Consider the following 27,436-nt stretch of genomic DNA (forward strand, 5'->3'; position numbering starts at 1 on the left):
GCGCCACATGTTTCTCTGCCTCTGCAGCTTCACTTATACTCGCAGAGAGCAATCTGCCCATGAGGAATGAAATCGGCTCTGTCTACGCCTGTGTGCGCATGGCTCTGCAGATGTATTTTCTCTGGCTCCAAAGCTTTCATTAGACTGGAAGTGTTTAAAATACCAGACTGTTAATAGCGGCAGACATTTGCCAAAGAACAGTGGGCACATTTCTCACTGCTCTGTTGTTTAGTAAGTGTATTTCGTATTAACTTCAAGTATGCTGCTTTGTGCTACAACTGAAGATCTCTTGGAAATCTGTTAGAGCAACATATCTCAGGCAGTCTCCCTAGCAGAGTTTTCTACAATGAATGTGTTACTCAAGCTTGCATTACCTACCACATTTTGCTCAGGATAAAAACTAAATCTCAGTTTTAACCAAGACATTTTTAAGCAGCTTGGAGGGTTAGAGCCCTCGGAAATAAGTTATTTCTTTACGCTATTGGCAGAGATCAGATGAAGTATCTCCTGTCTACGTCTATGCAGTATCCCAAGGAGGTATCTCTGAACCTCTTTACTCTGTTGAGGGGGAGGCTGCCTGTCTTTGCAGAGAGGTATTTCAGACGTACCAGCCTGGGGAGCTGAGTCTGGTGCCCATTTCAAGGAGAGCTGTCCCAGCCAAGTGTGCTCTGAAGTGTTATCATTTTCCTTGCTGGCACTGCTCTCAGCCTGGAGAGCTCGCGTGAAGTGTGCACCCAGTGATGGGCTCTCTGGCCATCCAGGAGGAGATAGGGAGCAAAATCTTACACATGCTTGCAGTCTTGTCCTTAGGAGGATGTTTCAGCAGAACAGCCAAAATCCTGCTGTAAATCCTGGGACTTCATAAGGGTAGAGAGGTTCAGTTCCACTCTCCACTGCCTCTTTCTGGTGCTCCAGAGCAGGCAGGGGCTTTTCAGGAGCCTGGCAAAAGGCAGCAGTGGTAAGGGCTGTCTTGGAAGTGTGGGGTATTTAATTTAATGTCTCCTTCACAGTCAGTATTGTACAAACATTCATTATGGAGAAGGGGGAAGAGGAAAGGAGAGGAGAGGAGAGGAGAGGAGAGGATATATGGGTGATTGTGCAGTGCAAGAGCTCATTACACAACAGAGCAGATCAATTTGAGCTTCACCACGCAAGACATCTCCATCAGACTTCTCTGTTCTGAGTCATCACTGAGCAGCACAGAGGTTAGTGGTGATGAGGACAGGTATATTGTCTACATGGAAATGCATGTTCACTTCTTTAACTCATTATAATTACCCATAATTAAATATCAGTCAAGACAATAGCCAACTCACCCAGCCTGAAATTCTCCAGCTGATTTCTTATATGTCAGTCAACATACAGAAAGCATTTAGGGAGGGATCTCAAGGACAGGTAATGTTCTTTTGTACTGGGTTCAAGAAGGCCATTTTGGGTTATGGAGAAGTATGAAAAAGCCCAGACAGCTGTGCTGGACATTGCCAAACAGGCTGCTCTCACTAGTGTGGAAGACCAAGCAGACAGAGGTAGGTGACGTATGAGAGGAAACAAGTGTAACTGCTATCAGAGCGCTGCATCTGAGAAAGCAGTCCTTGCACAAATGTTTGAACTTACTCATTTTTGCAAATGGCAGTGCTTGATTGCTGAGCAAGCCAAAACGTTTATTTTCTAACCAGCTAATCTGCTGTTGTTTCAATTTCAAATTAGCTTTCCCAGTCGAAGTATGACCTCGTTGAAATCAGTTGCCGTGATTCACCCTTCTCAGGTAAGGAAAGCCCTGCTGTCATATGACTGGATCACGTCAGGGTAAGAAGCCAGGGATACGGATTTCTACCATGATGGCATAGTCTTATCTTTAGCGGGCATTGTAGGAAGTCTGTGGCTAGAAGGGAGCTAGAAAAGCCTGCTAAGTCCTCTCCATGAAGTAGATCAGCCGCCACCTGAACTACAGGAGCCCAAACTGATGAATTACACATGGCGCTGACATTAAATCTGGGTGCGTCTCACTCTTTTTTGGTTTTTAAATATGTCTACCCTCTGTCGGAGAGTCAGCATGTGCTGTCACAGCTCGGCTGCCTAATTTTAACCACTAACGGGGCTTGCTTATCCCCAGGATCCAGATTCAGGCCAGAAATAGGAAGCCGAGTGATGGTCATGTGTTTGACAAGGAGCCGGGCAGCGGGCCAAAACACATTTGAGCTGGATGGAATTTCTTGCCCCTGTGAAAATGCGGCGCTAACTCTTCCTCCCCCACTCGCCTTTTTACACACAAGTGGAGCTCTCCAGTACAGTGAACTGTCACCCGAAACTAACAAGGAGGATGTGTCTCCCGGCAATCCGAGCTTCGGTCAAAAGTTCACCACTTGCCAGCCTTATGCCAACTTGGACCAAGATTTCTGGAATGGTTAGAAAAATATTTTAATGTAATTCACCTTGCTATGCTATTTCATTAATAACCTCTAAAAATGCAAAGAGTGCGGCCTCAGAATTCCTTGACATCCTCAGCATATGACTAATAATAATGAAACTTTTTTGCTGGCAGTGGAGCCACTCTGTGAATGCTCTGTTTTCCCTGGAGTTTCATGGGGTCTTTAGCAAATGCAGCACATTTGCCATGTCCGTTTTTTACAGCCCAGTAACCGCTGTTCAGCCAGTCTCCTCTGAGCTGCCTCTTTGTCCACCCCACTAAAATGCATTTTCCTTTCCCTCTGCATTGTGCTGTTTTTCTCATCGAGTATTTTGTCCAGATATGATTTGGACGGGCATGAAATACTCTTTTACACATTACCTCTTTCTTATTTTCTCTGTATTTGTTTTGATTCCAGTCTCTTGATGTCTTCCAAAATATTTTGTCCATGAGAAGCATGGAGTTGTTACCAGTTCAGGATTGCGTGCACTTTGTACTGCATTGAGTGGAAAGGGCTCAGCCATCGGATCGAGGCAGAGCATGTCTGAAATGCCATTATATAACATGAAACCAATGTATACAAGCCCATCTTTAAAAGAACATTTTACAGGGATCCCTATTTTTATATCTTACTTCAAACATTTCTTTTTAAAAATAGCATTTTGGGAGTCATTCGATAAGATTCTGATCACTCGGTGCAAATCCAGAGCTATGGGGCTGCCTTCTGCTCAGTGGGCTGGATTTAGACTACCACAACCAAGAGTTTTATAAACAAGGGGATGGTATCTAGAATTAAAGTGACAGTCCAAGTGGCAGAAGTAGAGTAGAGACAAAAGCGTTCAGTTCTCAACACCTCCCAAACTTGGCCATTTACACAAGTGGTTCAGATAACAATTATTTTACACTTGTGATTTGATAAAGCTAGTATAAAACAGAAATCCTCTTATCATCAGCTTCTTTAAAGCTTACAATAAAGCCTGATTATGGCCCGTGTGGTATACACCCTAACTGTCCTCGATAGGTCCATCTCCGCTGCACACCAAAATCTGATAGAATCTTTTCCCACAACTCCCAGTTGACATGGGCGTATTTGGAGATGCTGTGCTACATCACTGAAATAACTCCTTTACCCAAGTGACGATCCCTTTGCGCCTGGGAGGTTTGCAAAAGGGATATGAAGACATTCTTGGGAGCTGGTGATGATTTTCCCACCAGAAGAAGGACTTGAGAGAAAATCAAGAGTATTACCAAAGACCATGAGCAGTTATAATCCAAATATATTCTCTCCAGCAAGCTTAGCCAGGGGAACAGTTCTCTGAGGGTCATCCGAGGCACTGCACAAGTGCCGAGCTGCTCTATTTTGTATCAGGGGTCTGTTCATACCACACTCAGAGATAAACGGGTAGATCCAGGAATGTGTAGAAAGGGGACGTGGCTTAAAACTACTTTTACAGCCTGATGTACTCTCACTCTGTTAACTCTAAATTATCTTTTTCCTAATGAAACCCCATTTTTCCTAACAATGCCCTGTGTGTGACTCAATTAACAGTTCACTTTTAGATTAAATGTGATGTTCATGAGATGTGCCGTGTGCCCTGCAAACTTCTTTCTAAGAGCTTCACTCATTAACAAATGCAATCCTCCAACACAGGGTGAAGCTGGCCAGCAAAACCGTTTTCCAGAGGTGAAATGGAGATGCAATATTTTTTTCCAAAATATTTTTCCTGTTTGCTCGATATTTTTCTCTACTTATTCAAAAATTGGGTTCAGGGGAAGGCAGAAACATTCCAACCTGTTCTAGGAGTGGGCAAAAAATGGGGGAAAAGGAACAGAAAAAGGTATCAAACATAGCTTAATAACATATTTAAGTCCAGAATCCTCCTGGACAGCTGTAATTATTCCTAACCCCAGTCCCCCTGGATTTTGAAATAGCACCAAAAATTAGTGGTGGACTTGAGAGTACATTTTTTGTGATGTGAAAATTTGATTTGCTTTATAGAAAATGAAGACCAGTTTTCCCCCAGCGTATGTTCAGTTCTTATATTAACACCAAACACTGTTATGTGAACATGAACATTGGTTTTTTTTTCCCCCACAGGTTCAACCAATGCTTCCAATCACCAGTGGTACATGGTGACAGAGCAGCTGCAGTGAGAGAGCTCCTACAGAGTGGGAGGCAGCATTCCCTTGCAGGCACTCTCTGGGAACAGCCACTTTCCATGACCTCCAGGGTGGAAGTAGAGAGAAAGAAGAAACTGCTTCTGGCATCTTCTGGTTTCAGAGAAGCATTAATAACTTGGCCAGCCAAATGCTTTGTGTTGAGGTATTTTTTTTTAAGCAAATATTAGATTTTTTAAATAAAATTGGCCTTTTCCTTGTTTTCAGTAGTTTTCTGGGAAAAAATTGTTGGTTGCTGACAATTTTAATCCCCAGACTTTCACTGTGATTGCCAGAGAATGAAAACTAATACATACGTATATATCTATACAGACACATACACATACACATGCATACACTGTTCATTTTCTTTAAAGTTAATATTTTTTTTGGAAAGTCAGTATACAATTAAACTTTTTAAACAGTCTTCTTGTCTTCTTCACAGGAAATAGTTCTACTTCCTGTTCATTTGTCACAATAATATAGTGACTCAGGGGGATAGCCTAGACCGCTAGTATAGCAGTGGTGTACCATCCTGAGCAGTCTCAAACGCCATTTAACCAGTTAAGCCAAATGTACATACATTGTTTGCAAATTGATGGGTGGACAGAATCCAATGCATGTAAATTAATCAAGAAGACAACTTTCAGAAGGAGCTATGAATATAACAAGTATTTCTGCAGGCTTATTCTTATTGCCCTGGTGTTGGCCCATGGTGTTAATACTGATTTAGCGTGCTTCTGAAGACTTATGTACTTCTGAAAACCAGCCCTGTTCCTCCGCTCCTTTTCTTGCCCCTTCTCTGAAGGCCCTACCTGTGGAAAACCATTTTCTTGTTTTTTCAACTGCTGTTCACTCTAGGTCAGCGAGTCTGTGAAGCTGCAAACCTCAGTGCAGGTGGGAGCAGGCTGTCAAAAGCATTTTTCACACATCAACAAGACCTGCCCTGAGTAGGTTTGCATAGCATGGCGTCAGAGAAGACTATAGCAGCCAGCTGGCCATCCATGCTAGGAATGTCACTTACACTGGCAGGGCTGATATGAGGGTGCAAGTTTCTAGGAAAATGTCCCAGTCCAAACACAGAAATGCAGGGCACCTGTTGAAGGCAGACAAGCAGCAAAATATTGTAGATCTGGCCAAGAAAACTGAAGGAAACATACTGGGACCTACAGGGGCTGAAACTTCAGTTGACTTCAGGCAGAACGAGTGGAAAGAACAGCTCTGGCAGAGGAGGAGGGCATAAGGTGAAAGTTCCCCCCATGACAGAAGGCCAAACATTAGAAAGCAATACCATCAAGGAAACCATATACCATCAAAACTATGTAGTACAACATAATGAAATGGTGATCAGCTATACTGCATATTTCATAGCTGAATGCTAATTAATCAGCTTTGTGGTTTATAAAGATGTTAATGTTCCCAACAGACAGCTTTCCAACTTTCCTTTACAAATGAAGAAAGGGGGAAAATATGGACTTATTAGAGTTATGTGAAATCAGTGCTTTTGCTCTGGGGCAAGTGTTTGCACAAATGACAACAGAAAAAGTTATCGGTCCATAAAAGAGAAGAGACTGGAGGTGAGTCTTGCCTGTGAAACTGTTGCATGTTACACTGCAGGCTCCTGAACTCCGGGCAGCTGAAGTGCTCTTTCAGATCTGCAGTTTAGAGTTTACCTTGCCATATCTTATAGATCTGAAGGCTTGACCTCTAGATACTAGAAGTTCAGCCTCCCCTTTCCCTGAAATTCCCTTCAAATAGTCTCTACTGGAGTATCTAATAATTGTGAGAAATTTGAAAAATGGGGTATTAGGCAGATAGAGAGGTAAATATATAGATAGACAGACAGACAGATAGACAGATAGTTAATCTTGGTAGGAGCAATTTATCAGACGTTTAAACTACAACTTCCAAAGCATTTGAGGCTTTTCATTGTGAAAGACTATATGTTTTGTCCATATTTTCAAAAATATTTTATATATTTTTGTTTATCTTTCTGATTCCTGCTGTTAAGCAAAAGGATTAACTCTTTGTACTAATAAAGAAATTTGCAATTTTCTTACATTTTACATACATAGAAACACAGTTGAGTAAAAAATGTTTTGGCTTAAAAATATTTGCCTCTGTAGTAGGTTAATGAGGATGGTAGGGTATTTTTTCCTCCTTAGAGTTTTGTATAGATGTATAACCAACACTCTACCATGTGGCCTCCCAAATGCAGAAAAAAACACAATTCTGACCAAAGCATATATAACTACATGGATGAAAACATGCAGGCCCTGAACAACCTAGGAAAGTTCATTTTACTGTTGTGCCAGCTTTCTCTTATCTGTCTAAAAGTTGTGAGGCAGCACCACTGATTTAGGAGATTAACGCTGATTCGATTCACAAAGCAGGCATCATCTTGCTTTTCTCAGATAACAGAAGAGTATAGGATAGTATCACTGGACAGTTGGTTTTAGGATGCTACTGGGGTTGAAAGAAAAATGTACATTCTTCAGTGAGGTTCAGAGTGAAAATAAGTCGATGAAGCACTCTCTGGGCAGGGCAAACTGAAGAACGCTGAACGGACAAATGCTGTTATATTTTTATGGGCTACTGCCTTTTGACACTCTGTCAGGATAACGTGCAAAAATAGCATAACAAAGAACTTGCAGGCAACCTCTGAAACTCCAGGGAAGAGCAGGACACACACCCCTAACTGGCTGCGAGTAAAAAAGCAGCAGAGTACCTGCAATTTGGCATCTAAGGACCATAGGGTGAGAGAAAGCAGAGGGATAAGGAGGCTACAGCATATTTTTCAACACTGGCTTCAAACAGAGTAATAACCCTCATAGGGAAGGGACCCATTACCATGGCACATGGCTGTATTTTGCTAAATAATTAAAGTTCTCCTCCTCCCAGATGAGAAGATGCTCACCTGGAAAAGAGCACAACATCCAATAATTTGAATTGTGTTTTCCCAGAGCAGGGCAGCAAGCTGTGCTCCTTCCTGCAAGGGGCAGGAGCGGGGCGCCCCGCACTGCGGGAATGCGAGGACTGTCGAGTTTGCATGGTGCTGGAAGGCGAGAGACTGAAGTATGGCTTGGCACGCACATGCTGGAAAGATACAGCATACTGAAAGACATGCTTCTGTCCTCGGGCGGGCAAGAGGCTGGGGCATAGTGCCGGGCAGCTGCGAGACCAAGGAGCACAGAGGGATTCTCAGCGCTCCTGCTCTTCCTCTGGAGCATGGAGCTCATGGCAGACTTCCTCCTGGTGCTTTCTCACCCCTTTCTGATTTCACTGGAAACCACCCTCAGCCTCTGCTTCAGCTGCTCTGCTGGAGCAGCTCGAGCCGCTACGTGCCTGCCATGGGAAGGCACGTGAAGGCCCCTGGGGATGGCATCGTCCCCGCTTGGCAAAAGCAGCTCCCCAGGCACCCCAGGGCCTGAATCAGAGGGGGACGCTCCACGGGACGGAGGGCACCTTGGGAACGTGGGGGTAGATCAGGGCTAGAGTCGCACGCACTGTCAAGCGTGAAATTGTCCCCCATGACCAGCACTAGCTGGTATAACAAAAAGCAGTTGCATTACGCCTTCAATCAGGGATAAAGAAATTCCTTTAGCTGCCTTCCCCTTCCGCTCTGGGTTTGGCCAGCTCTTCAGCTTTCATATTCTCCTCAACAATACACCATCTTCCCATCTGCTCAGTGAATCGTCTGTGAGTTAATATCAATTGCCACCAGCCATTATTCAAAAAATTATGCCAAATTCTGTGCCTAAACAGTTTTCTTCTCGTTCACGTCCTGTGAACCAGCATCTCCAAGTATTTGTTACCATATGATTACCCTACGTGCTTAGCTCTCATCAACTAATACAGAACTCCAACAGGAACTTAAAGCTTTCCTGAACTTAAAGATTTCCCGAATCAGCATATTTTTCTGAAATGAGCTTTCAATCTTCATTATCTACACTAAAAGTCAACTAAAACACTGCGATGTACAAACCGGACTTGCATTTCTTAAGCTTAATTTGGTATGGTACTATCTCCATGAAGTCAGCTCAGTAGACCAGAGGTGACTTAATGAATTTGAGTCTTTTTAAGCGAAGAAAGCATTATCATGGAAGAAGGTATAAAATGGCTTACTTTCTCTAAATTCATGTCTCATACCTCACAGTGAAAAAACATCCTGCTTGAAAGTGTACAGCCATCATGTCTAAAGATCCCACCACATGAGCCCCATTAGGCACGTTATGATTTCCCTTTGGTGGTGTGTTTATTGCATGGAATTCTGTACCTATTCTAGTATTTTTGCGTACAAGCAGGGATGTGGGGCAAAAATTACATGTCTACTCAATAGTGTCTGGGATATCATTAATTATTACGAATCTTTCATCTCCATACTATCTTCTTATCCTTAAGTGTTAAATGAGATAAACAAACAGAAATACAAATGAGAAACTATGGCAGAGTTTCCAGTGTATGGGTTGAGCTACAATAAATAGTTATTATTATGAAAATCAAATGACATTTTTTCCTATTCTCCCTCGCATAGATTGAGTGCATACCTTCCATGGTAACGTCTTCTTTTCCACCTTTCACCCTTTCTTAGTGTCACCTTCTCTTTCTTGATTATTTTTCCAACTTCCTTTCTAAAGATGGGGTATACTTTTAAAATCATTAGGACTAAGTTCTCTGTTAGGTATAGTCACAGAAATTTTAAAATATGGGCTCCATACATTTTGACAAAATCAGGATATTTTCCAACCTTTTATCAAGAGGAAGATATTTCTAAAATCACACCTATTTACACTCAACCCAGGAACTACATTATTCGGGGCGATTCCAGGAGATGAGAACACAGTTCCCTGTACCATGGCTCCACCTCCAGTATTTTGCTGTGAATATTCTTTTTACTTCATTTTGCCCTTACTTTGTGTAAAATATCTTCTACTGACATTTCATAATGGCATCTTCTCCAGGCTTAGCCAAATGCACGTTGAAGAAAAAAGAAAGACTCCCATTTACTTCTGTGAGTTCTGGATTAAGTCTTTCAGGAGCGGAAACTTTTATTCCTTGTAGTGGGCAATATTATATCATTCCAAAGGGGTTCACAGGTTCACTTCTTTTCCCCATCTTAGTGTCATCTTGTCATTATTATATGAAAATCTGTGCAAACAGCAAGGTATGCACCTTACCTGTTTGTGCTTTACTGAAAATCTAATAATGTTATTTCCTTAAATCAAGCCACTTACTTCCTCAAGTTGCAGTCTCTCTCTGCCATCTACCTCCCTCTGTCTGAAATACTATCTAGAAAAGTGGTAAGGAAAACACTTCTGAGGTGAAAACATTTGCAGGAATAAAGGCCCTTACGTAAAACAATTTCTTTTTCAAAATAAAACAGACATATGTATGAACGCATGCCATTAAAATCCCTGAGACTCGATATCGTGGAGAATCCCACGTCACATTTACTTGAAGGGTTTAGTGCATATATTGCATGAGTAGGGCTGCTGCTTAAACAACTTTGACAGAACTTGGAATGAACACAGCCTGGTTTTACTTTTGCGTGATAGCAGTCAAAAAGGTAAAATAAACCACAAGAAGCCTATTTTGTACTGACGAGTTTAGGAGTCGTGGTTAGGGACCATTTTGCCTGAAATTACCTCTCTGTCCTGAACACAGCCCTAGAAATTTGCATTTATACTTCTGACATGTAAGCATTAAAATACTCCTAGAGCATCTTAGTGAATGCATCTCCAAACGAGGCAGCCTCAGCCTCCAGGGTTTCAGTGCCAGGGAGAAGCGCACAGGGATTCCCTTCAGCTCTGCATCTGGCACAGCACAGGTGTAAGGAAAGCTGCTAGCTCCACCTCTCAGGGCAGAGTCGAGCCTATTCCTGTATAGACTCATGGCGAAAGTTCCATGAGTTTGCATGGTGACAAATCAAGCCCTAAATTCAGTGTGTTCGTTCTCAGACATGTTAATACAGTCCCTCATGATAGCTCCAGATTTCCCTTCCAGCCGTGCACGATGATCTCTTCATCTGCCGCAATCAGTAGAGAGGAGACAGGTGACGGCTGCAGCACCCGAGCAGGCGCGCGCGGCAAGGGCTGGCTCGGGCGAGTGAGTGACACGCAGCACATGCTGCGCCCTGTTCCCGGCTGCGGCTCCCCATTAAATACATCATTGAGGAAAAATCACCACGTACATTCCAGCTGCTGCAGACTATGTCACCGGAGTAGACGTGTTGTCACATATACAAACATGCACCGAATAGTATCTATGCGTGTGATTAATTAGAAGCTAACAGTTAAATCTTAGAGCCACAGGGAAAAAAAAAAAAAAGGAAACAAAAAAAAAAGCATGCCCTCATAGGAAAGATTAAAATTAACTCTAAAATGTTTCTGATCTCAAAAATTAAAAACAAAACAACACTGTGTTCCTTAAAGCAGTGAAGGAGACAAGGAAGTCAATAATATGTGTCCTGATTGTGTTTCACCATACTGATTTTTATCTTTAATTTCAGTTAATTCGGTGCCCATGAAAGATACCGAACTAGCAGCTCTTGAGCCTGAAGTCTTCTGCATCAATATAGATTTAGAGACTGCACCTCAAAAACCCTGGGAACACCATGGTAACAGTTGCCAAGTCCTAAAAAAAAAAAAAAAAAAAAAGCTTTTAGGGAGCCTGAACACAAAGACTAACAGGATAAGAAAGAAGAACAGCAATATTGATCTTAATCATCTCAGCCAAATTTGACCCATGTAAACTCACCAGTAGTGCATTCAGCTTAAAGTTAAGTGTACTGAATTCTTTTTGATGGATTGAGAGAGGATAAAAGAGTGCAGAAATAGGAAGCCTAGTGAAAACTGAAATTATTATCTCATAAAGGAGGCACAACACAATAAAAATGAAGCACATAGCAAATGGACAAAAATTTGCATAAAACTGGCATTATTCAAGAATCTTTATTATATGGGAGTATTCTTATTAGCTAGGTTGTCAACCATTCAAGATTCATCAGTAACCTGAAAGTTAATATGAAATCACACCGATAACATGACGGCTAGAAGAACGGTAAGTAAGATGGGAGATGGGACATATGAAAAGACCTTAGTCTCTTGGTAAGTCTCTTGGCACTTTCAAATAAACAGCATGTTTATTGGCACCATTTGCAGCACTGTGCATCTACGAGTAAGGACTGCAGGTGATGGAAGGGATCCTGGAAAGAATGATTCTGCAAAGGCTCATGAGCAAGTATCATAGGATTGCACGAGACCACCCAAAGCGATGAGTTTGGTTACCTACAATCTCCATCAGCTGTGTGAGATCTCGGAAGAAATATCCCTGTCACGGAACAGCAGAAATATCCCTGTACCGTCCACTCCACACCACAAAACACATGAGTTTTACAAACTCATACCAGTGATTTTGAAAATAGCGTAGAGATCACAGTGGGAAAACAAGGCAGCGTAAGTTCCTTCTGTTTAATTTTGTTATGGAAAAAAAAAGTAATCCTCAAATGTAAACAGAAGTTGCTAAGAAGGGATTTTACTTCTGTGTATACCTTTAGCAAGAGAGATATTAAATCAATAACAAGTTCTGCTGTCAATGCTTTTAGCATAATATTGACTAATTTTACAGGGTACAAGAAAAAGGGCTACAGAAAATATCTGAGAGTGAAGAAATTGCCTTAGAAACTTAAGGAGCTGGATCTGTGTAGTTGGCAGGGAAAAAAGTGATTATGTGGAATAAAATAAATTTTATAGGAGAAAACACTACATATGAAAGAGCTTTTTAGCTAAGTGAGGTAAGCCATTACAAGAACCAACAGCTGGAAGCTGAAGCCAGACCAACTCAAACTAGAAGTGAGAAACACTGAAAACAGTTAAGCACAACAACAAACTGCTGGAGGAAGGGCTAAATTTTCCAATCATTTCATGATGTCTTCCAGTCAAGACAGCATGCCTTTCTGAAATACTGTAATTTAATCAGCAGAGACTTTTATGAGCTTGCAACAAAGTGTATTATCAATGCATGAAGCAAATATGTGATCAGATTCAAGAAGAGAGAGTTCACTTCTGGCATTATAAATATTTCATCTCCAGATTAAACATGAGATTCTCTGGTCAAACTTTTGCAGACTGAGTGGACATGTTGGCATCGGATGTCTTATTTCCAGGGAAGGTAAGCAACAAATATATTTGGGCTATCATATTTTCTTTACTTTTTTGTTCCAGTTTTTACAGATGTTAGTGCTTTATTTGATGATTTGTTTGCTTGTCCATTGAGCCATGCATAGTAACGCCCAGTTCTTCTTTTGTGAAAGGGTACTTAGACGATAACTTTGAATTGCTTTATAAGATTTTTTTTCCAAATAAAGCTGTAATTTTTTTCATCCTTCTAATTATCAGAACGCATAATTCTTTGTTCCTAACAATACGCTACAAAACAGGACGGTATAAGTAAAACATTACTGCTGTGAAACATTACCAGCGTATGACCATAGGACGAGGCCCATGTCAGTGTTTTAATGATACACAGCCCGTTCTAACACATATCCTTCCTAAAAGTGTTCTTTCCCTCACTGCTGCCGTGATTTTTCTCTGGGAGATACGTCTCAGCTCTCTTTTCCAAGCCTTTGTAGCTCCTTATGTGACTCAGCCCACCTAAAATTCTTTAGTTAGAATCAAGAAAAACTATTTATATATAACTGGAAATATGCAGTGAGATCATTAGTGATAGTTTTTGACCCCTGGTTTCCAGGATAATCTCCTATAGAAGGACTGATTTCACATAGTGCATTGAAAAGGCAAAATAATACCAGCACTTTTTCATGAATGCTTGTAATTCTCTGCATTAAAGCTCTCGAGTTTGCTTGTCTTACATTAGCCTAATTTTCAATCAAATAGCTGTTTATAAAAGAAGCAGAGTCCACATCAAACCGCATCATCAGATCTAATTCCACTGACATGTACTTGAGCGTGAAGTAAGTCCACCACATTCAGCCCTGAAGGAGAGATTCTCTGGAGTACACAGCCTAGACTATTTGCCGCATCACAGCACACAGCACCATGCATTGCTTTTACAATTTGTTGCTTTTTCTTTCTTTCTTTATATGAAGCAAATGCTTTGCCTTGGCAAGTGTCAGGTATTACCGCTTGGTTTTGCACTAAGTTGCTTATGAAGAGCTTGTATAAGGAGCAGGAAAGTATCTTGTGTCTTTTAGAGTATATATTTGAAGCAGACTTGCCTTCTGAGAAATGGATATCATTTTGCATACCACCCCGCATACTGTTACCTTTGAAATGTGCATATAGATCTCTCCACCGCGGGAAAGGTGGCATTCAAGCTGCCAGCCTGCCCTACCTCTCAGGAGAGCCGCAGCACAAGTAGCACAAGTGAGGTCCCATGGTCCCAAGTGAGAACCTTCAGTCTCCTGCTACAAGGAGTGGAGGGGCTGTTCCTTAGCAGACTGCCTTATTTTGATGGGCGCCAGCCACAGACTGAGTCTTTACTTTGCTGCTTCTCTCTATTTACTTCTACAGAGATAAAATGGTAGCGAATGAGATGCATTTCTTTTTTAAGGCCTAACATTTACAGTTCTTCTTGTTCACTTCTCAACCACTGACATGAAATTTGCTCTGATAGGGAAAGGAGCTGGGCTAGGGCTGAACTGTGCAGCCATTCAGTTCCCAGTGGAGATCAGTATGAAAAATAGATTTACAGAACTGATGGAGGGAGGAAAGAAATGTTTGAAATATGAATTTGCGCCAGGAATGGAAAGATTTTAAATTTATACTTATTAGACACTGAACTATTATTTTTGTCAAGGATAAGCATTCAGAACAATTCATAGCATTTGGAATATAAGTAATACAATTTTTAGAGCAATAGACAAAAGTTCATTTTTTAAGTATAAGGATTTTTGTAGAAAATTCAGTTAAAGAATTCAAGGTCTTCAAAATTCGAAATGCTCATTATTATTAGATTTTTTCCATAATTTTGCAAATAATCAACAAGCAAAAAGCACATTTTTTGTTTCCTTTCCTTTTTTTTCTGTATTTTTGTTGGCTTTATTATATATGCTTAAAAATAACAAAAAATGGGTCTCTTTTCACATGGATTTCTTTTGACCCATGCTATGAATCCGAACGTTTCAAAGGGTTGGTAGTGAAATGAGAACTTACACCTCTGTGTTACAGACTAGTCTCCCGCCTATGTCGCGTCGTCAGAATTAAGGGTTGAGATGCATTCATCAACGTTATGGCTGTGTGTGCAGCTCGCCACAGAAAGCTGTGGCCTGCATCCAGTTTACCTTCACGATATTTTGTTCTTTTTCACGTGCGCAAGCGTTGTTCTAGTTCCTGGTAAAGGCGAAAGAATCGCCGCTCCTGGAATCGGTCGTTCTCCAGACTTTCTGAGCAGATTCCTCCTGCTGAGACAGCTCAACCTTTTCCTGCCTTGGTTTATCAGCCCTTTAAGCTTCTGGCACTTTCGCGGCGGCACGGGCTCGCACGTGGCTGCCACGGGGCGCCGCGGCCGGAGTCACCCCAGCTCCCCGCCCGGCGAGCCCCGCTTCGCCCCTCTTTGCCCGGCCGGCGCCGCACCGCCGGCGGACGCGCACTGCGTTAGACAGCGCGACCCACGCGGGTCTGGGCGCGGGTCGCGGGCCGCCGCCGCATCCCCACCCGGCGCGGGGAAGGGCCGCCGCGGCGCTGTCGGGGCAGCCGGGCGCGCCGAGCACCGCACCGCGCCGCGCTGGGAGCCGCCGACGCGCGGGAAGCGGCCCCGGCCGCTGCCCACCGCGGAGGAGGCCCGAAACGCCCCGGCGCCCGCGGAGCCCCTCCGCCCGCCCGGCGCGTATGCGGGCGTCTGAGCGCCGGGAGGGAACCGCGCTATAGCGAGGGCGGCAGGGAAGGAGGGACGGGAGGGGGTTGTCGCCTCGGCGCAGCGCGGTTTCGTGCCCCCCCCTCACTCCTCCCACCAGTGAGTGGTGCCTCTTAACCCCCGGGAACCTCCCTCCCGCGAAGCACTGCTCCGCTCCGCACAACGCGAGTTGATGACAAAAAAAATTATTATCCGCCGCGCTCAGCCATGAGCTGTTTGGATGTTATGTACCAAGTCTACGGCCCTCCCCAGCCGTACTTCGCAGCAGCCTACAGCCCCTACCACCAGGTATGTGCGGGGGGCAGCGGTGAAGAGGCACCGGGTGGGAGGGGTGTCATCTGGAGAATGGCCGTCTGGGGCCTTACCAAAAGGAAAAAGGGAAAAGGAGAAGGGGAGGGGAAAGGGTGGGGGAAGATCTGGGAGGCTGCGATGGTGATCGGAGCAGAACTGCATCCCACCTTTGCGCGGGGCTCGGCCGGCTGCTCGCCCAGGGTATGTCCGCCGGCGGCGATTTACGGTCTGCGAGCTGCTTCGGGAGCGGGATTTTAACCCTCGACGGGTTTTTCGATAGTTTTTTTTTTTCTTTTTTTCTTGTGCGGTTTGGGGAGATCTTTTTTCTTGCTTTCTCCGGGACGGGCTCCAGCGGAGCGCCGCGGGGGGGGGGGGGGGGGTTGGGTGAGAGGGGTGGAGGCAGGCAGCGATGCCGGTGCCTCGGGGCCGGGGGTGGCGAGCGGCGGCGGGGGTATCCCGCAGCTGCCGCGGGGAAAAGCCTTGCCAGGCCTGACTTCGGGCTGCTATTTTACCACCCCTCTGCGATGTGGGGCCAAGGGGGACGCTCCAGATTTTCCCTCTGGAAGGGGGCGAGGAGGGATGTGAGAGTGTCTCGGAGCCCCGAGGAGGAAGCTGTCGGGTTTCTCCGGCTGGTTTGCGAGGAGGAAGCCCCGGCTCCGAGGGGTGCGCAAGGCTTCGGGGCGGGGGCGGCCGGCTCCCGAGGATGCTCCCCGCTCCTGGGGCCGGCACAGCGGCCCCGGCACGGCACGGCACGGCACGGCACGGCACGGCACGGCACGGCGTGGCGCGGCCCCACGGGGAGCCCGGCGGCGGCGATCGCCTTCGAAATACACCCGGAGGTTTTGTGGCTGGAAATACGGTCTCGCCGCCGAGCTGCGTGCAGCTCAGGCCAGGTTATCGCGGGTATCGAAAAATCCCAGGATTTCGATAAACTGATACTGCCAGATGCGGGAGTATTTCGTTGCATAAAAAGTTCGTCGGGAACTTTGCACCCCAGGGTGTACACTGTCCCATCGAGATCCCAGATCATTTTGCCCGGGCTGCACCTGCTGGACAATACTTTCTAGCTCTGGGTTTCTCTTTTCCTCCCCCTCCATCTTATTCCTTTTAGAAATGGAAAGCGAGATATCCCAGCAAACGAAAAAGGGGATCGATAGAGACAGAAGCACCCCGGGTCCCCGGCGGGCGGCGGCTCCGGCCCTGCAGGGCCGGGGCCAGGCGGCCCCGCTCCGCTTCGCCCCCCGCGGCTCTGCGCAGCCCCCGGCGTGGTGCAGCCCGTGTGACACGGGGCTCCGTGACCCACCTCCAGCGCCTGGCACAGGGCCAGGAATACCTGTTACAAATAGCAAATGATGTCTTCCCCCACCTTGCTTCTCCCCCTCCCCAGTGCTCCGTGACATTATTTAGAGGGATGATTATTACCTCAATGGCCGAGCCGGGAGCCAAGTGGAAAGACGGACATCATGAAGGAGTGATATTATTAAATATCTCGCGTGTCTTGGCCCCGGACGCTGACTCGGCTCCCGGCCGGCCGCCCTCACCGGTGCTTCCCCGCCGCCCGGCCCGGCCCGGCCCAGCCCGGCCCGGCCCAGCGCCGCTCCGCCCGCAGCGCCCAGCCCGGCTCCGCGGCCCATCGCTCATTTCTAAGAATCTCCCGGCAGCTGCAGACACGCAAACGTGGATAAAGAGAGCACGGGAATCATCCAGCAAACTTCTGAATGCTCTTTTTTTTTCTTCTTTCTTTTTTTCCCCTCAACGGAATCCAGTAAAAACGGTCTAATCTTGTAGGAAATACCTGGAGCTTCTTGCTTGCCAAGAAAATGCTTTTCGCCCTGAAATGTGTTTGAGGCTGCCAGCCTTTTTTCCCCCTTTCTCCTCCTCGCCGCTGTGGTTTTCAGGACACTCTTTGGGGGCAGATCTTGTCGGCAAGTCACATTTCTGCGAGCCGGGGGCCGAGCGGCGCTCGCCTTTCCCCGCTGCTGCCCGGGGCCGCGAGGGGCCGGTGAGGGGCCGCCGTGCGCCTGCCACCCGCCGGAGCCGAGCTGGCGCCCGCTGCCCCCGAGCCCTGCATTTCGCCCCCTCAGCGACCGCAGTGCCCCGACAGCCGGCCGGAAAACGCCTTCGTGTGCGGGGCTCCGGGCTGGGAGCTCAACCCGCCTCTGCTTTAGCAGCCCTGTCTGGCCGCGGTCTCTGCCCCGCACGGGGCTGACTTGCTCCAGCCGCGTCGACATCTCCCGGGGTCGGAGCCCCAGGCGCCTTTGCAGGCTCCCCGCTGCCCCCTCGGGACGTGGGGGTGCAGACATGCAGCGATGGGCCGGGGGGAGGGACGACGAGTTGCTGCTGGAGCCCCCTCGCTGGCAGGCCCCGTGGGGGCGAGGCGGCTCTCGCATCCTCGGGGCACGTTGCGGGAGCGGGCCCGGCGCCGCATCTCGCCCGGCACAGGCAGGGCCAGCCGGACCTGCGGCCAGTGCCCCCCGCTCCGCTGCACGGCATGACCGGCTGTGTTTTTTTCCCTCCCTTCTCCCCTCCTTCCCCCACCGCCCCACAGAAACTCGCCTTTTACTCCAAAATGCAAGAAGCTCCGGAGAGCGCCAGCAGCGCCAGCACCAGCAGCTCCTTCTCCAGCCATGCCCCGGCCAGCATCAAGGAAGAGGACTGCAGCCCCGAGAAGGAGCGACCCCCCGAGGCCGAGTACATCAACTCCCGGTGCGTCCTCTTCACCTACTTCCAGGGGGACATCAGCGCCGTGGTGGACGAGCACTTCAGCCGGGCGCTCAGCCAGCCCAGCAGCTTCTCGCTCGGCAGCGCGAAGGCGGCGCGGAACGCCGGCTCCTGGCGGGGTGAGCGCAGGGCGCCGCGCAGGGCCGCGCAGGGCAGCGCCGCGCAGGGCAGGACCGCGCAGAGTCGTGTCCTGCCCGCGCTCCGGCGCACGCAGCCGGGGGCCCGGCGCAGCGGCGGGGAGGGAGGGTGCTCGGGGCTGGTGTTTCCCCCTTCCCCCCCCCCCACCCGCCCCCGGAGGAGGCGCGGGGCAAGCGCCGGTTTTCGCGCTTGTAGAGAAGGGTCCTTGAGCCGCGGGCGGCCCTTTTCCCCTTTTCCAGGGGCTGCAAAAGGGAAACAAAACTCAACGAAACTCGAAGGGAAGCGCGAAGTGCAGGACCAGCAGCGCTGGAAAGAGCCCCCCCCCCGCTCCCGCAGGTCTCTGCCAGGGCAGCTTTACGCTTACTACGTTGATAATCGAAGATTTTAAGCGGAACAAACCGAAAAAAAAAAGTGAAAACGATTTCACCAGCCTGCCACATTTAAAAAGCAAATTATTTACGTCCCTAAATCTCTCCCTGCGCCTAGCACCGCCTCGGTTGGTCCTGGAGCAGAGACAAGGACCCGAAATCGTAGAAAAGGGAGGCTTGCAAACAGCCTGCCGCGCAGCTTCCCGCGGCGCGCTGCGCGGGGCGGCCGCCGAGCCCTCCCAGCCGCGGCCGGTTTTGCCCTCGCCCGACTCGTGGGGACACCCGGAGGACACCCGGAGTTAAACTTCCCCGTAGTTTCTCCTCTGCCCTCCGAGCCGCCCAGCGTCGGCACTGCTGGATTTTCGGGGGCCCTCCCCGGCGGGGCTCCCTGCCCAGCCGAGAGCCCGCCTGAAGATTTCCCAGCCTCTCCGTGAATTCCTGTCGGTAGTTAATAAGGTTGGAATACTAGTTGAAATATTTTACGAGTGAAAAATATTCAGCACTGGAATTGATGGCAGGAGAGGAGATTTCCTTGCCCGTACTGAACCATTTCCCTTTCCCCTGAGCAATGCCAGAGGCGCAGAGCTGGCGTACCTCCCTGGCAGATGTGTGTTACGAGCACGTTTTTATTTGTCTCCAGAATGCACAGCATTCCCAATCAATAATGCTTAACATCTCTGTCTATGCTATTAATAATCACTATTCCATCTTGCCCACTGCTTAACAGGTGACGAAAATGCAGGGTCCTCTGCCCTGCCAGTCCTAATAAGATCTGCAAAATGCTTTCCAACTATATGTTAATATAACCAGGCATAAATCCGGTGTAGTAGAAGGGGAAATTGCGCTCAGGTGTTCAGAAAATTTGTGCTGAGCCCTAGTCAAATCTCGTCCTGCTCCTGCCTGCTTCAAAATTGCACTGAGAAGCAACTGGTTTCCTGGCAGGGTCAGGCATCCTCCAAGGTGCAGGCTGTAAATGTGTAGATAAGGAGACTATTACAAAACGAACAGGAAAAAAACCCAACCCTGGAAACTACTGTGGGGCAGTAGTTTCCAACTTAGTTTCCACTATTCAGGAAAAGAGACATCCCTCACCTTGGATAAGTTTTTTCCTTAAATACTCACCAAAAGAAACCTGGAGCAAATTGTTCCAGTTCCAGGGATAAGCTCTGGGCTAGGTCTGTTGGATGTTTAGCCGGAGAGGTATCTGTATTCATCCAGAGGAACTTCTTGTGTTTGGCCGTTGTTTGGGGGATAAAGGGAATTGGAGGGTATGGTTTTGAGTGGGTGCTCCAGGGAGGGGCAGAGCCCTGGGGAAAGGAGATCCGTGCTCCCTGGGTGTTCATGCTGATTTTCCTCTTTCACTGTCTCCCCCGTCCCACTCTCTTTACCTAGACGGCTCCTTTCCCATGAGCCAGCGCAGCTTCCCACCGTCCTTCTGGAACAGCACGTACCAGCCCTCCTCTGTCCCTGCCACCCTGAGCAGCCCCTTGGCGGCTGCCGCCCACAGCGAGCTACCCTTCGCCGCTGCCGACCCCTACTCACCAGCCTCACTGCACGGTCACCTGCACCAGGGCGGCCCCGAGCCCTGGCACCATGCCCACCACCACCACCACCACCACCACCACCCCTACATCGGGACACAGAGCACTGCCTACCCCCGCCCTGCCGCCATGCACGAGGTCTACGGGCCCCACTTTGACCCCCGCTACGGCTCGCTGCTAGTGCCCACTGCCTCCGTCCGCCCCCACCGCCTCACGCCTGCCTCCGTGCCCACGCCAGTCAGCCCCCAGTGCGAACTGGGCAAGAGCGAGGCGGGGGCCGCTGCAGCCTGGACAACACCGGGACCCTTCCCCAACACCACAGGGGACATGGCACAGAGCCTTGGCCTCAACGTGGATGCAGGTAAAGAGCTTCTCTTGGCCCCTTTGGGCAGCCCCCAGCTGAGCTCGACCACAGCCCCCTGTCGCCTACCCCCTGACTGGCTATCCTTAAGGTGACAGGGAAGTAGCCCTTGCGGAGGGGGAGCTGGGGTGCTGCTTTGGGTAAATAAAGTAGGGGAGAGAGAGGTCTCATGGCAGACACCTGAGCTCTGTCCTTGGTGGCCCTCTCAGGAGACTCTTGGGCCAGACATGGCCTGAAGAAGCTGACCGCTTTAAACTGGTCTCATCCTGGCCTTGGCCCTTCTCTTGTGTTAAGCAGTGAGAGCTGGGAGCAGACCAGAGCCACCCCAAGGGCTCCCTCCCTCCATGGGCTGACCTAGGGGCACAAGTGCAGACAGCCATAAAATTGAAGGTTCATTTCTAGGCTCTCCTTATTTTTTCTCCCACTTTTTGAAAGGAAGGCAGAATTGCAGGTTGGTGTTGGAATCTCAGGCCTGGTCAGGTGCCTGGACGTAAGGCCGGGCGCCACAGTAGGGACAGGAAGGTGACATAGGCACAGCCAGCACAAGCAGTTCCCAAGGCAGCGGTGGTGGAGACAGGGAAAGTCCCTTCTTCTTCTTACTACAGTTTGATTACTCCATCCACAAAGGGCTCCTCACAGTGGCCTCACGCTAGGTGAGAAGGGATGTGCATCTGTCTCTGGTTTAGTTTGGGTTCTTCTCTTTGCTGCTTCCTTCCAGCGCTTGGGAGTCTCTGACCTCTTGCGGCAGTAATGAAGTTTGTCTTTCTCTGTCCTAAGTGCCTATACCTATTTTTCTTTTTCCCTTTTTTTTTTCTTCTCTCCATTCTCAGGTTTGCAGCCTCAGGATAAAAGCAAGGATCTATACTGGTTTTAGAGCTGTCCTTCACTCCTCTTCCCCTGGCTCTCCCCTGTAGATCTCTGCCTGTTAGACATGGTGACATTCAGAGCCGAAATCGGGTCAGTTTGTAACAGCTTCTGGTCTTGGTTTGCAGCTCGACGTTACTCCTTCTGTGGTGGATCCCTTCTCAGCTGATCTGCTGCCTCAAAGCCTCCCCCTTGCCCTTTTCCAAGCCCACCGTGGCCCTGCAACTCGGGGAAAGACAACGGGACTTAAAACAACCTGGCAATGCAAGGATGGTACTTTAGACTCATTTTGGAGAGGACAATCCTTCTGTTGAAAGAGGAGAGCCAAAGACTTTGAACTTTTATTTAAACAAATTCCACACCCAGAACTGCAGTCAGACTACTTTAAAAGAGTCAAATGACATCGCAGATGGTGATGCAAAACCACTGGTCTTCTTACAGGGGACAGAGGAAATCTTCTTTTTTTAGTGGTGTGAATATTTTTTTATGGCAGTGAAAAATTATTTCTTGAAAGCAATGTGGGAAAACTATTTAGCAATTTTGAACTGGATTTTTACTTTACATTATAGAAAAGTAAAAAGAGAAGAAGATGGGAGTGCTTGAACATTTTTGGACTATCAAAAAACTGGTCAGATCTTTCAGCTTTGTGGTTATGAGTGGCAAGTGTCTAGCTTGGGCCACCTGCCTTGGGCTTACAGAAATGCAGCTGTTCCAGGGACAACTGTTCAAACTCCAGAAATATGAAAACCAAGGTGGCACTTCTCAGCGTTTGGCACAACATTTGCATTGGATATATCTCCTTTTTTTTTTTTTTTTTACAAGAAACATTTTATGGTGAAAGAAAAACCTACTAAAGGTTTTCTATTTCTATTAAAGAAAGGAGAAGGGGGAGAAATGTGAAGAAACTGCTCCACCCCAACCCGACAGCCTTTAAGGGGAACACCAGAAGGAAAGGCACATAAGGGACAATAGGTTTGGGTTGCCTCTAATATTTCTCTTTGTCTATGTGTTGCTGTCATTTTGTCACTTTAGTAGTTTTTTTTTTTTTTAAGGGGGAAATAAGTTGTCTATTTAAGTGTAGGAAAGCTGCATTAAAAGTATCTCCTTCTTTCACCCTGTGTGCTTTTTTGAGGAATTAAAACTAAATAACAATAAAAATGAGGCAAACTGGAAACTTCCGGATGAAACAGTAAAAATTCCTGTAGTGTGGATGAAGCGAGTTATTTTATTACTTTGCATTAAAGCTGAATAGAAATCCTAACAGTGCAAAATATTTTCTCCATGGGTATAAAATATAGTGATAAATACAAAAGAAGAAAAAATGCAGGAGTATAGCAATACTATATTTTAGTGTATGATATATCTGTAAGACGGGTTAAAGCAAGGATGCCATTGTGTAACAACACATTTCTCAACAGACCTGATAGAAGAGGGGATTTTAACTATTACGGAGTGATAACTAATTAATAATAACAGTGAAGAAATGGCAATTTGCCCCTATACCTAAAAGCTGGCTTTTTACATGTAAAGAATTTGATCCCAACACTATCATATTTTGCTTTGTTCTTTTTTTTTTTAATGTAATGTCTTTGAGGACTGACAAAGTTCGGTGCATTCAAGTGGAGAGTCCTGACGTCACCTTTTTGACACTGGGAGAAGTGGCTGTCCCTCAGCAAACGATGCAGTAGAAAATAAACTTTTGTACTGTGACGAGACAGTTTGTTAACTTCCAGCACTCTTGACATAACGTGGGAGGGAAGACTACTGTTAACGTTAATCACGTGTTGGAGGTGGCACTATGAATAACTAAGTTGCCTCTCCTAGGTTTCAGCTCAGCAATAACTACAGCTATGGGAAAGAAAAGGAATCTTAATAGTAAGAATAAAATAAAGTAGCATGAGTAAATGTTACGGGGAGCTGGCAGGGAGTTGCTCTGGAACACAGCGTGTGCAGAGCATCCCCAGCCAGAGCGCTGCAAATGGCAGCAGGTGACTTGCTGTGACTCTTTCAGCCAAACATACCCATGAGAATTTCCTCCTTGGCCTCCAAGTAGCCAGATCCCAGACAAGCTGCAGAGGGCAAGCGAAGGACTTCAGGGTTTATATTACCAGTTAAACCAAAAATGTTCTACGGTTCATGTTAAGAACGCAGCAGCACTTTTCAGAAGAAGAGTAACTAAAAATGGCATCTAACTTTATTGTTGCAGAGGCTTGGGGTGACAGTATCACTTTGTTAACATCTACTTGCTATTTTTTATACTTTTTAAAAGTTTTTTAAGGAAAGAAAAGATTAATCTAGCTCTAGTGTTAGCTGTGCTCCACTGCAACTATTTCTTTTTTTCTTTCTTTTTTTTCTCTATCCTCTGCACCTCATAATGAGGAGGACTGGACAATACAGCCAAAATATATTTGAAAACATTTGTGTAAGCAAAAAATAGTCATTTACTTCATTGGTACTTACAATCCCTTTTGAATGGGAGCATTTTCAAGCACGATAGTTTATTCAACGAATACACTACTATTGGTATCGACACCAGTTCTCGCAAGTGCTCATTATTGTTGCATTGTGAAAGCAGGCAAACACCAAAGCCAAGACTGTGGCTTAGGGTGTTAGGTGCTTCATAAGCAACTTTTAAAAAGTGCTCCCACTCTGGCGGGATTGCAATCTGAGCGCTACTCTGGCTAATCCTTGCAGAGCTGTCCTCCATGGGGGTTCTGCTGCCGTCCCTAGGGGGACTGCACCCAGCACAAAGTTAGTTGCTTACCTGTGGATGTTTGCAGGTAGCCTGTGAATACCAAAGGAACAGTTCTTACATATATATATAGCATGTGTCTTATATGCCACAGGCTTGTCATACAACAGAAGAGCGGGGCTGGAAGAGCCCAGTCCTGCAGCCTAAAGGGCAGATACTAACGGTGCCCATTTTGTGAAGATCGCACGTAGGTTAGCACCACGGGGCTTGTGCTGTCTAGTTATGGAGCTAATAAACAAACTAGCCCAGCTGGAGCAAACACATGCATCTCCTAACCTGTTCGGGCAGAGTCTGGGGAAGGAGGTAAAGCAATTGGCTTTGCAGCAATGTTGCAGTGTCAGGCATAGGGAGAGTATCTGCCGGGGCTCAATGTGAGCAACTTTTAATGGTTTGTAGAGTGAGCTCTGGTGATGGGCACTACAGACATTTCTTTCCCGTGCAGAAAATAACTGAAACTTAGCAAAGTACAAGGAAATACTGCTCTTTTTTTTAGGGAAAGGATGGAAGTGGGGATTGGCTATACTATTTATGGCCACAATCTCCACCACCTTTACCAAGGAGCTTGCTTATAGCAGCAACTGGGAGAATGCAGTATAGATCTCTTTAGAGAAACATATAGGTGTTCTTGCATTTACAGTAGACACAGCTGGCTAATGCTAGCTAGGTTTAAGATATTGTTCCTTACTTCCTGCCTTCTTTTCCAGTGGGTTTTCCATATGAGCCCCTGGAGGAGGAGGTGGGGAGGAGAGGCAGGGTCTGAATAATCCTCCATGCCTCCTGTGGATTGTGTGCTGCCCGTCTCCGGGGAAATGTATCTGTCCTGTCTCCTCCTTGGGTCAGGAGGGGCTGCTATCCCTTCTCGCTTTCCCTTTGAAGTCCTATTTAAGTTCATGACAAGTTCTAGCGAGGGCTTAAAGGTTGGTCCCTTCCTAGAAGGGATGAAAATGCTACGGGTGGTTTTGGATGCATCAGGGTGCTCTGACTGACAGTTCTCATGCAGCTTTTTCTGGACAAGGATTGTAATTAACATGCCCTTTTGATTGGAGGAAGGCGAGCCAGCTCCTCTGGGGGATTGTGGTGTCCTGGCCGGCTTCCCTGGCCTGCCACTCAGAGGAGCAGTTGCAGCAGGAGAAGGAGCTAGACTTTGTGGTGTGATTATTTGGAGTACAGAGGTATTTACTTCGTAGGTTAGGTAATTTTTCATAGGGAAGCAGGGGAAATAGGGGCTAGTTAGTGACAATGAAAAAAGAAAAGGGAAGAAGGAAAAGGGAAAAAATGAAAAGAGAAAAAGAAAGAAAAGAGAAAAAGAGAAAAAAAAGAGAAAAAGAGAAAAAAAAGAGAAAAAGAGAAAAAAAAGAGAAAAAGAGAAAAAAAGAGAAAAAGAGAGAAAAAAGAGAAAAAGAGAAAAAAAAGAGAAAAAGAGAAAAAAAAGAGAAAAAAGAGAAAAAGAGAGAAAGAGAGAAAGAGAGAAAGAGAGAAAGAGAGAAAGAGAGAAAGAGAGAAAGAGAGAAAGAGAGAAAGAGAGAAAGAGAGAAAGAGAGAAAAAGAGAAAAAGAGAAAAAGAGAAAAAGAGAGAAAGAGAGAAAGAGAGAAAGAGAGAAAGAGAGAAAGAGAGAAAGAGAGAAAGAGAGAAAAGAGAAAAAGAGAAAAAGAGAAAAAGAGAGAAAGAGAGAAAGAGAGAAAGAGAGAAAGAGAGAAAGAGAGAAAGAGAGAAAGAGAGAAAGAGAGAAAGAGAGAAAGAGAGAAAGAAAAAAAGAGAGAAAGAAAAAAAGAAAAAAAGAAAAAAAGAAAAAAAGAAAAAAGAAAAAAAGAAAAAAAGAAAAAAAGAAAAAAAGAAAAATAAAATGCCTCACTTCACACCATTCTGAAGCTTGGAGGTTGTGGCCTTGGGAGCCAAACTGCTAATTTAGTTCCCACCATGGTTACAATGGTCTCTAAACTCACTGTAGCGACCAGCAACTCAGACTAGAAGGATGCCCCTCTCCAGGTCCATCTGTAAGCGTATAGGAGGAGTCAGTTTTGCTGTGACTCTACTGTCTCCGCACGCAGGGATAATCTGTGATTAACATGCACAAAACGGGCAGAGCCCAAACCCAGAGGTGCTGCAGCTGGGGGCACCTGCATAGCTGCTGCCTCCTGTGTGTGCTCCCTGCGTGAAGCCTCCTGCAGGACAAGGGAAGGAGATGGAGGCACCTGTGCCCCGTGGGTGCTGCAGCCCCTGGCCACACACCACATGGAGGTGGACAGGGCTGGGCACCCACCCTGCCAGCCTGCTGACCCCCTCCCACACTGACACACGGGAACCTTTCTTGGCTGGAGCTCATCTGCAGCCCAGAAACGCAGGCCAGCTGAGGACTGGGGCGTTTCTTCAAGGACGTGCCAGCTGCTTATTTACATTAATGGCAAGGGCAGGGTAAATACCAAAACGGAGAGCTGTCCTATTGGGAAACAGCAATACCAAGTGGGAGGTTAGCGAGGGCGAGGCAGAGGCAGGCAAACACCCTCCCTGCCGCCCCACAGCCAACCTCATCCCCCCTCTCCGCGTGGCACATGGCACACTTGCTCCCACCTCTCCTGGCCCGAAAGCACTCCTGCTGGGTTCGGCCTCCTTCCTTCCCCCGACTTCCTCAGCTCTTTTCCTTCTCTCCCTGACTTCAGGTTCAAAACTGCCTCCACATTTCTCTCCAGTCTCCATGGCTCACCCCATCTCCTCTCTCTTGCACTCGCTCCACTGGCCTCGCACTTTGGCAATAGGAAGCAAAGGAATGGAGTTAGGAGGAACGTAAACTTTCCTATCTATCAGTGCTGTCTGCACGTAAGTGAAGCATCAGTATTTATGCAAGCAACAGAATTAGGCAAACATAGACCCTCTCCAGAAGAATCAGCACGTTAGCTTCCAACCCCGCACAATACCCCTGCAGCAGGGACTAAGTCTTAACACCTAATCCAGTGGAACGACTATTT

At 46.8% G+C, this 27,436-nt stretch overlaps 1 protein-coding gene across 3 annotated transcripts; it reads left to right on the forward strand.

Annotated features, from left to right (window-relative positions):
* Positions 1 to 15,600: 15,600 nt before the first annotated feature.
* Positions 15,601 to 22,978, forward strand: VGLL2 (vestigial like family member 2). Of its 3 annotated transcripts, none has more exons than XM_068936453.1 (4): positions 15,601 to 15,724; positions 18,276 to 18,567; positions 20,347 to 20,856; positions 21,849 to 22,978. In XM_068936453.1, the coding sequence occupies exons 1-4, from the start codon at positions 15,644 to 15,646 to the stop codon at positions 21,887 to 21,889; spliced, it is 924 nt and encodes a 307-aa protein (XP_068792554.1). In that variant the 5' UTR covers positions 15,601 to 15,643; the 3' UTR covers positions 21,890 to 22,978. The 3 variants fall into 3 exon arrangements, with proteins under 3 accessions (XP_068792554.1, XP_068792553.1, XP_068792555.1); XM_068936452.1 differs by having other exon boundaries at positions 21,687 to 21,983; XM_068936454.1 differs by lacking the exon at positions 15,601 to 15,724 and adding an exon at positions 15,860 to 15,928 and having other exon boundaries at positions 21,687 to 21,983.
* Positions 22,979 to 27,436: the final 4,458 nt, after the last annotated feature.

This window comes from Struthio camelus, chromosome 3 (genome assembly GCF_040807025.1).
Source record: "Struthio camelus isolate bStrCam1 chromosome 3, bStrCam1.hap1, whole genome shotgun sequence".
NCBI classification, from domain to species: domain Eukaryota; kingdom Metazoa; phylum Chordata; class Aves; order Struthioniformes; family Struthionidae; genus Struthio; species Struthio camelus.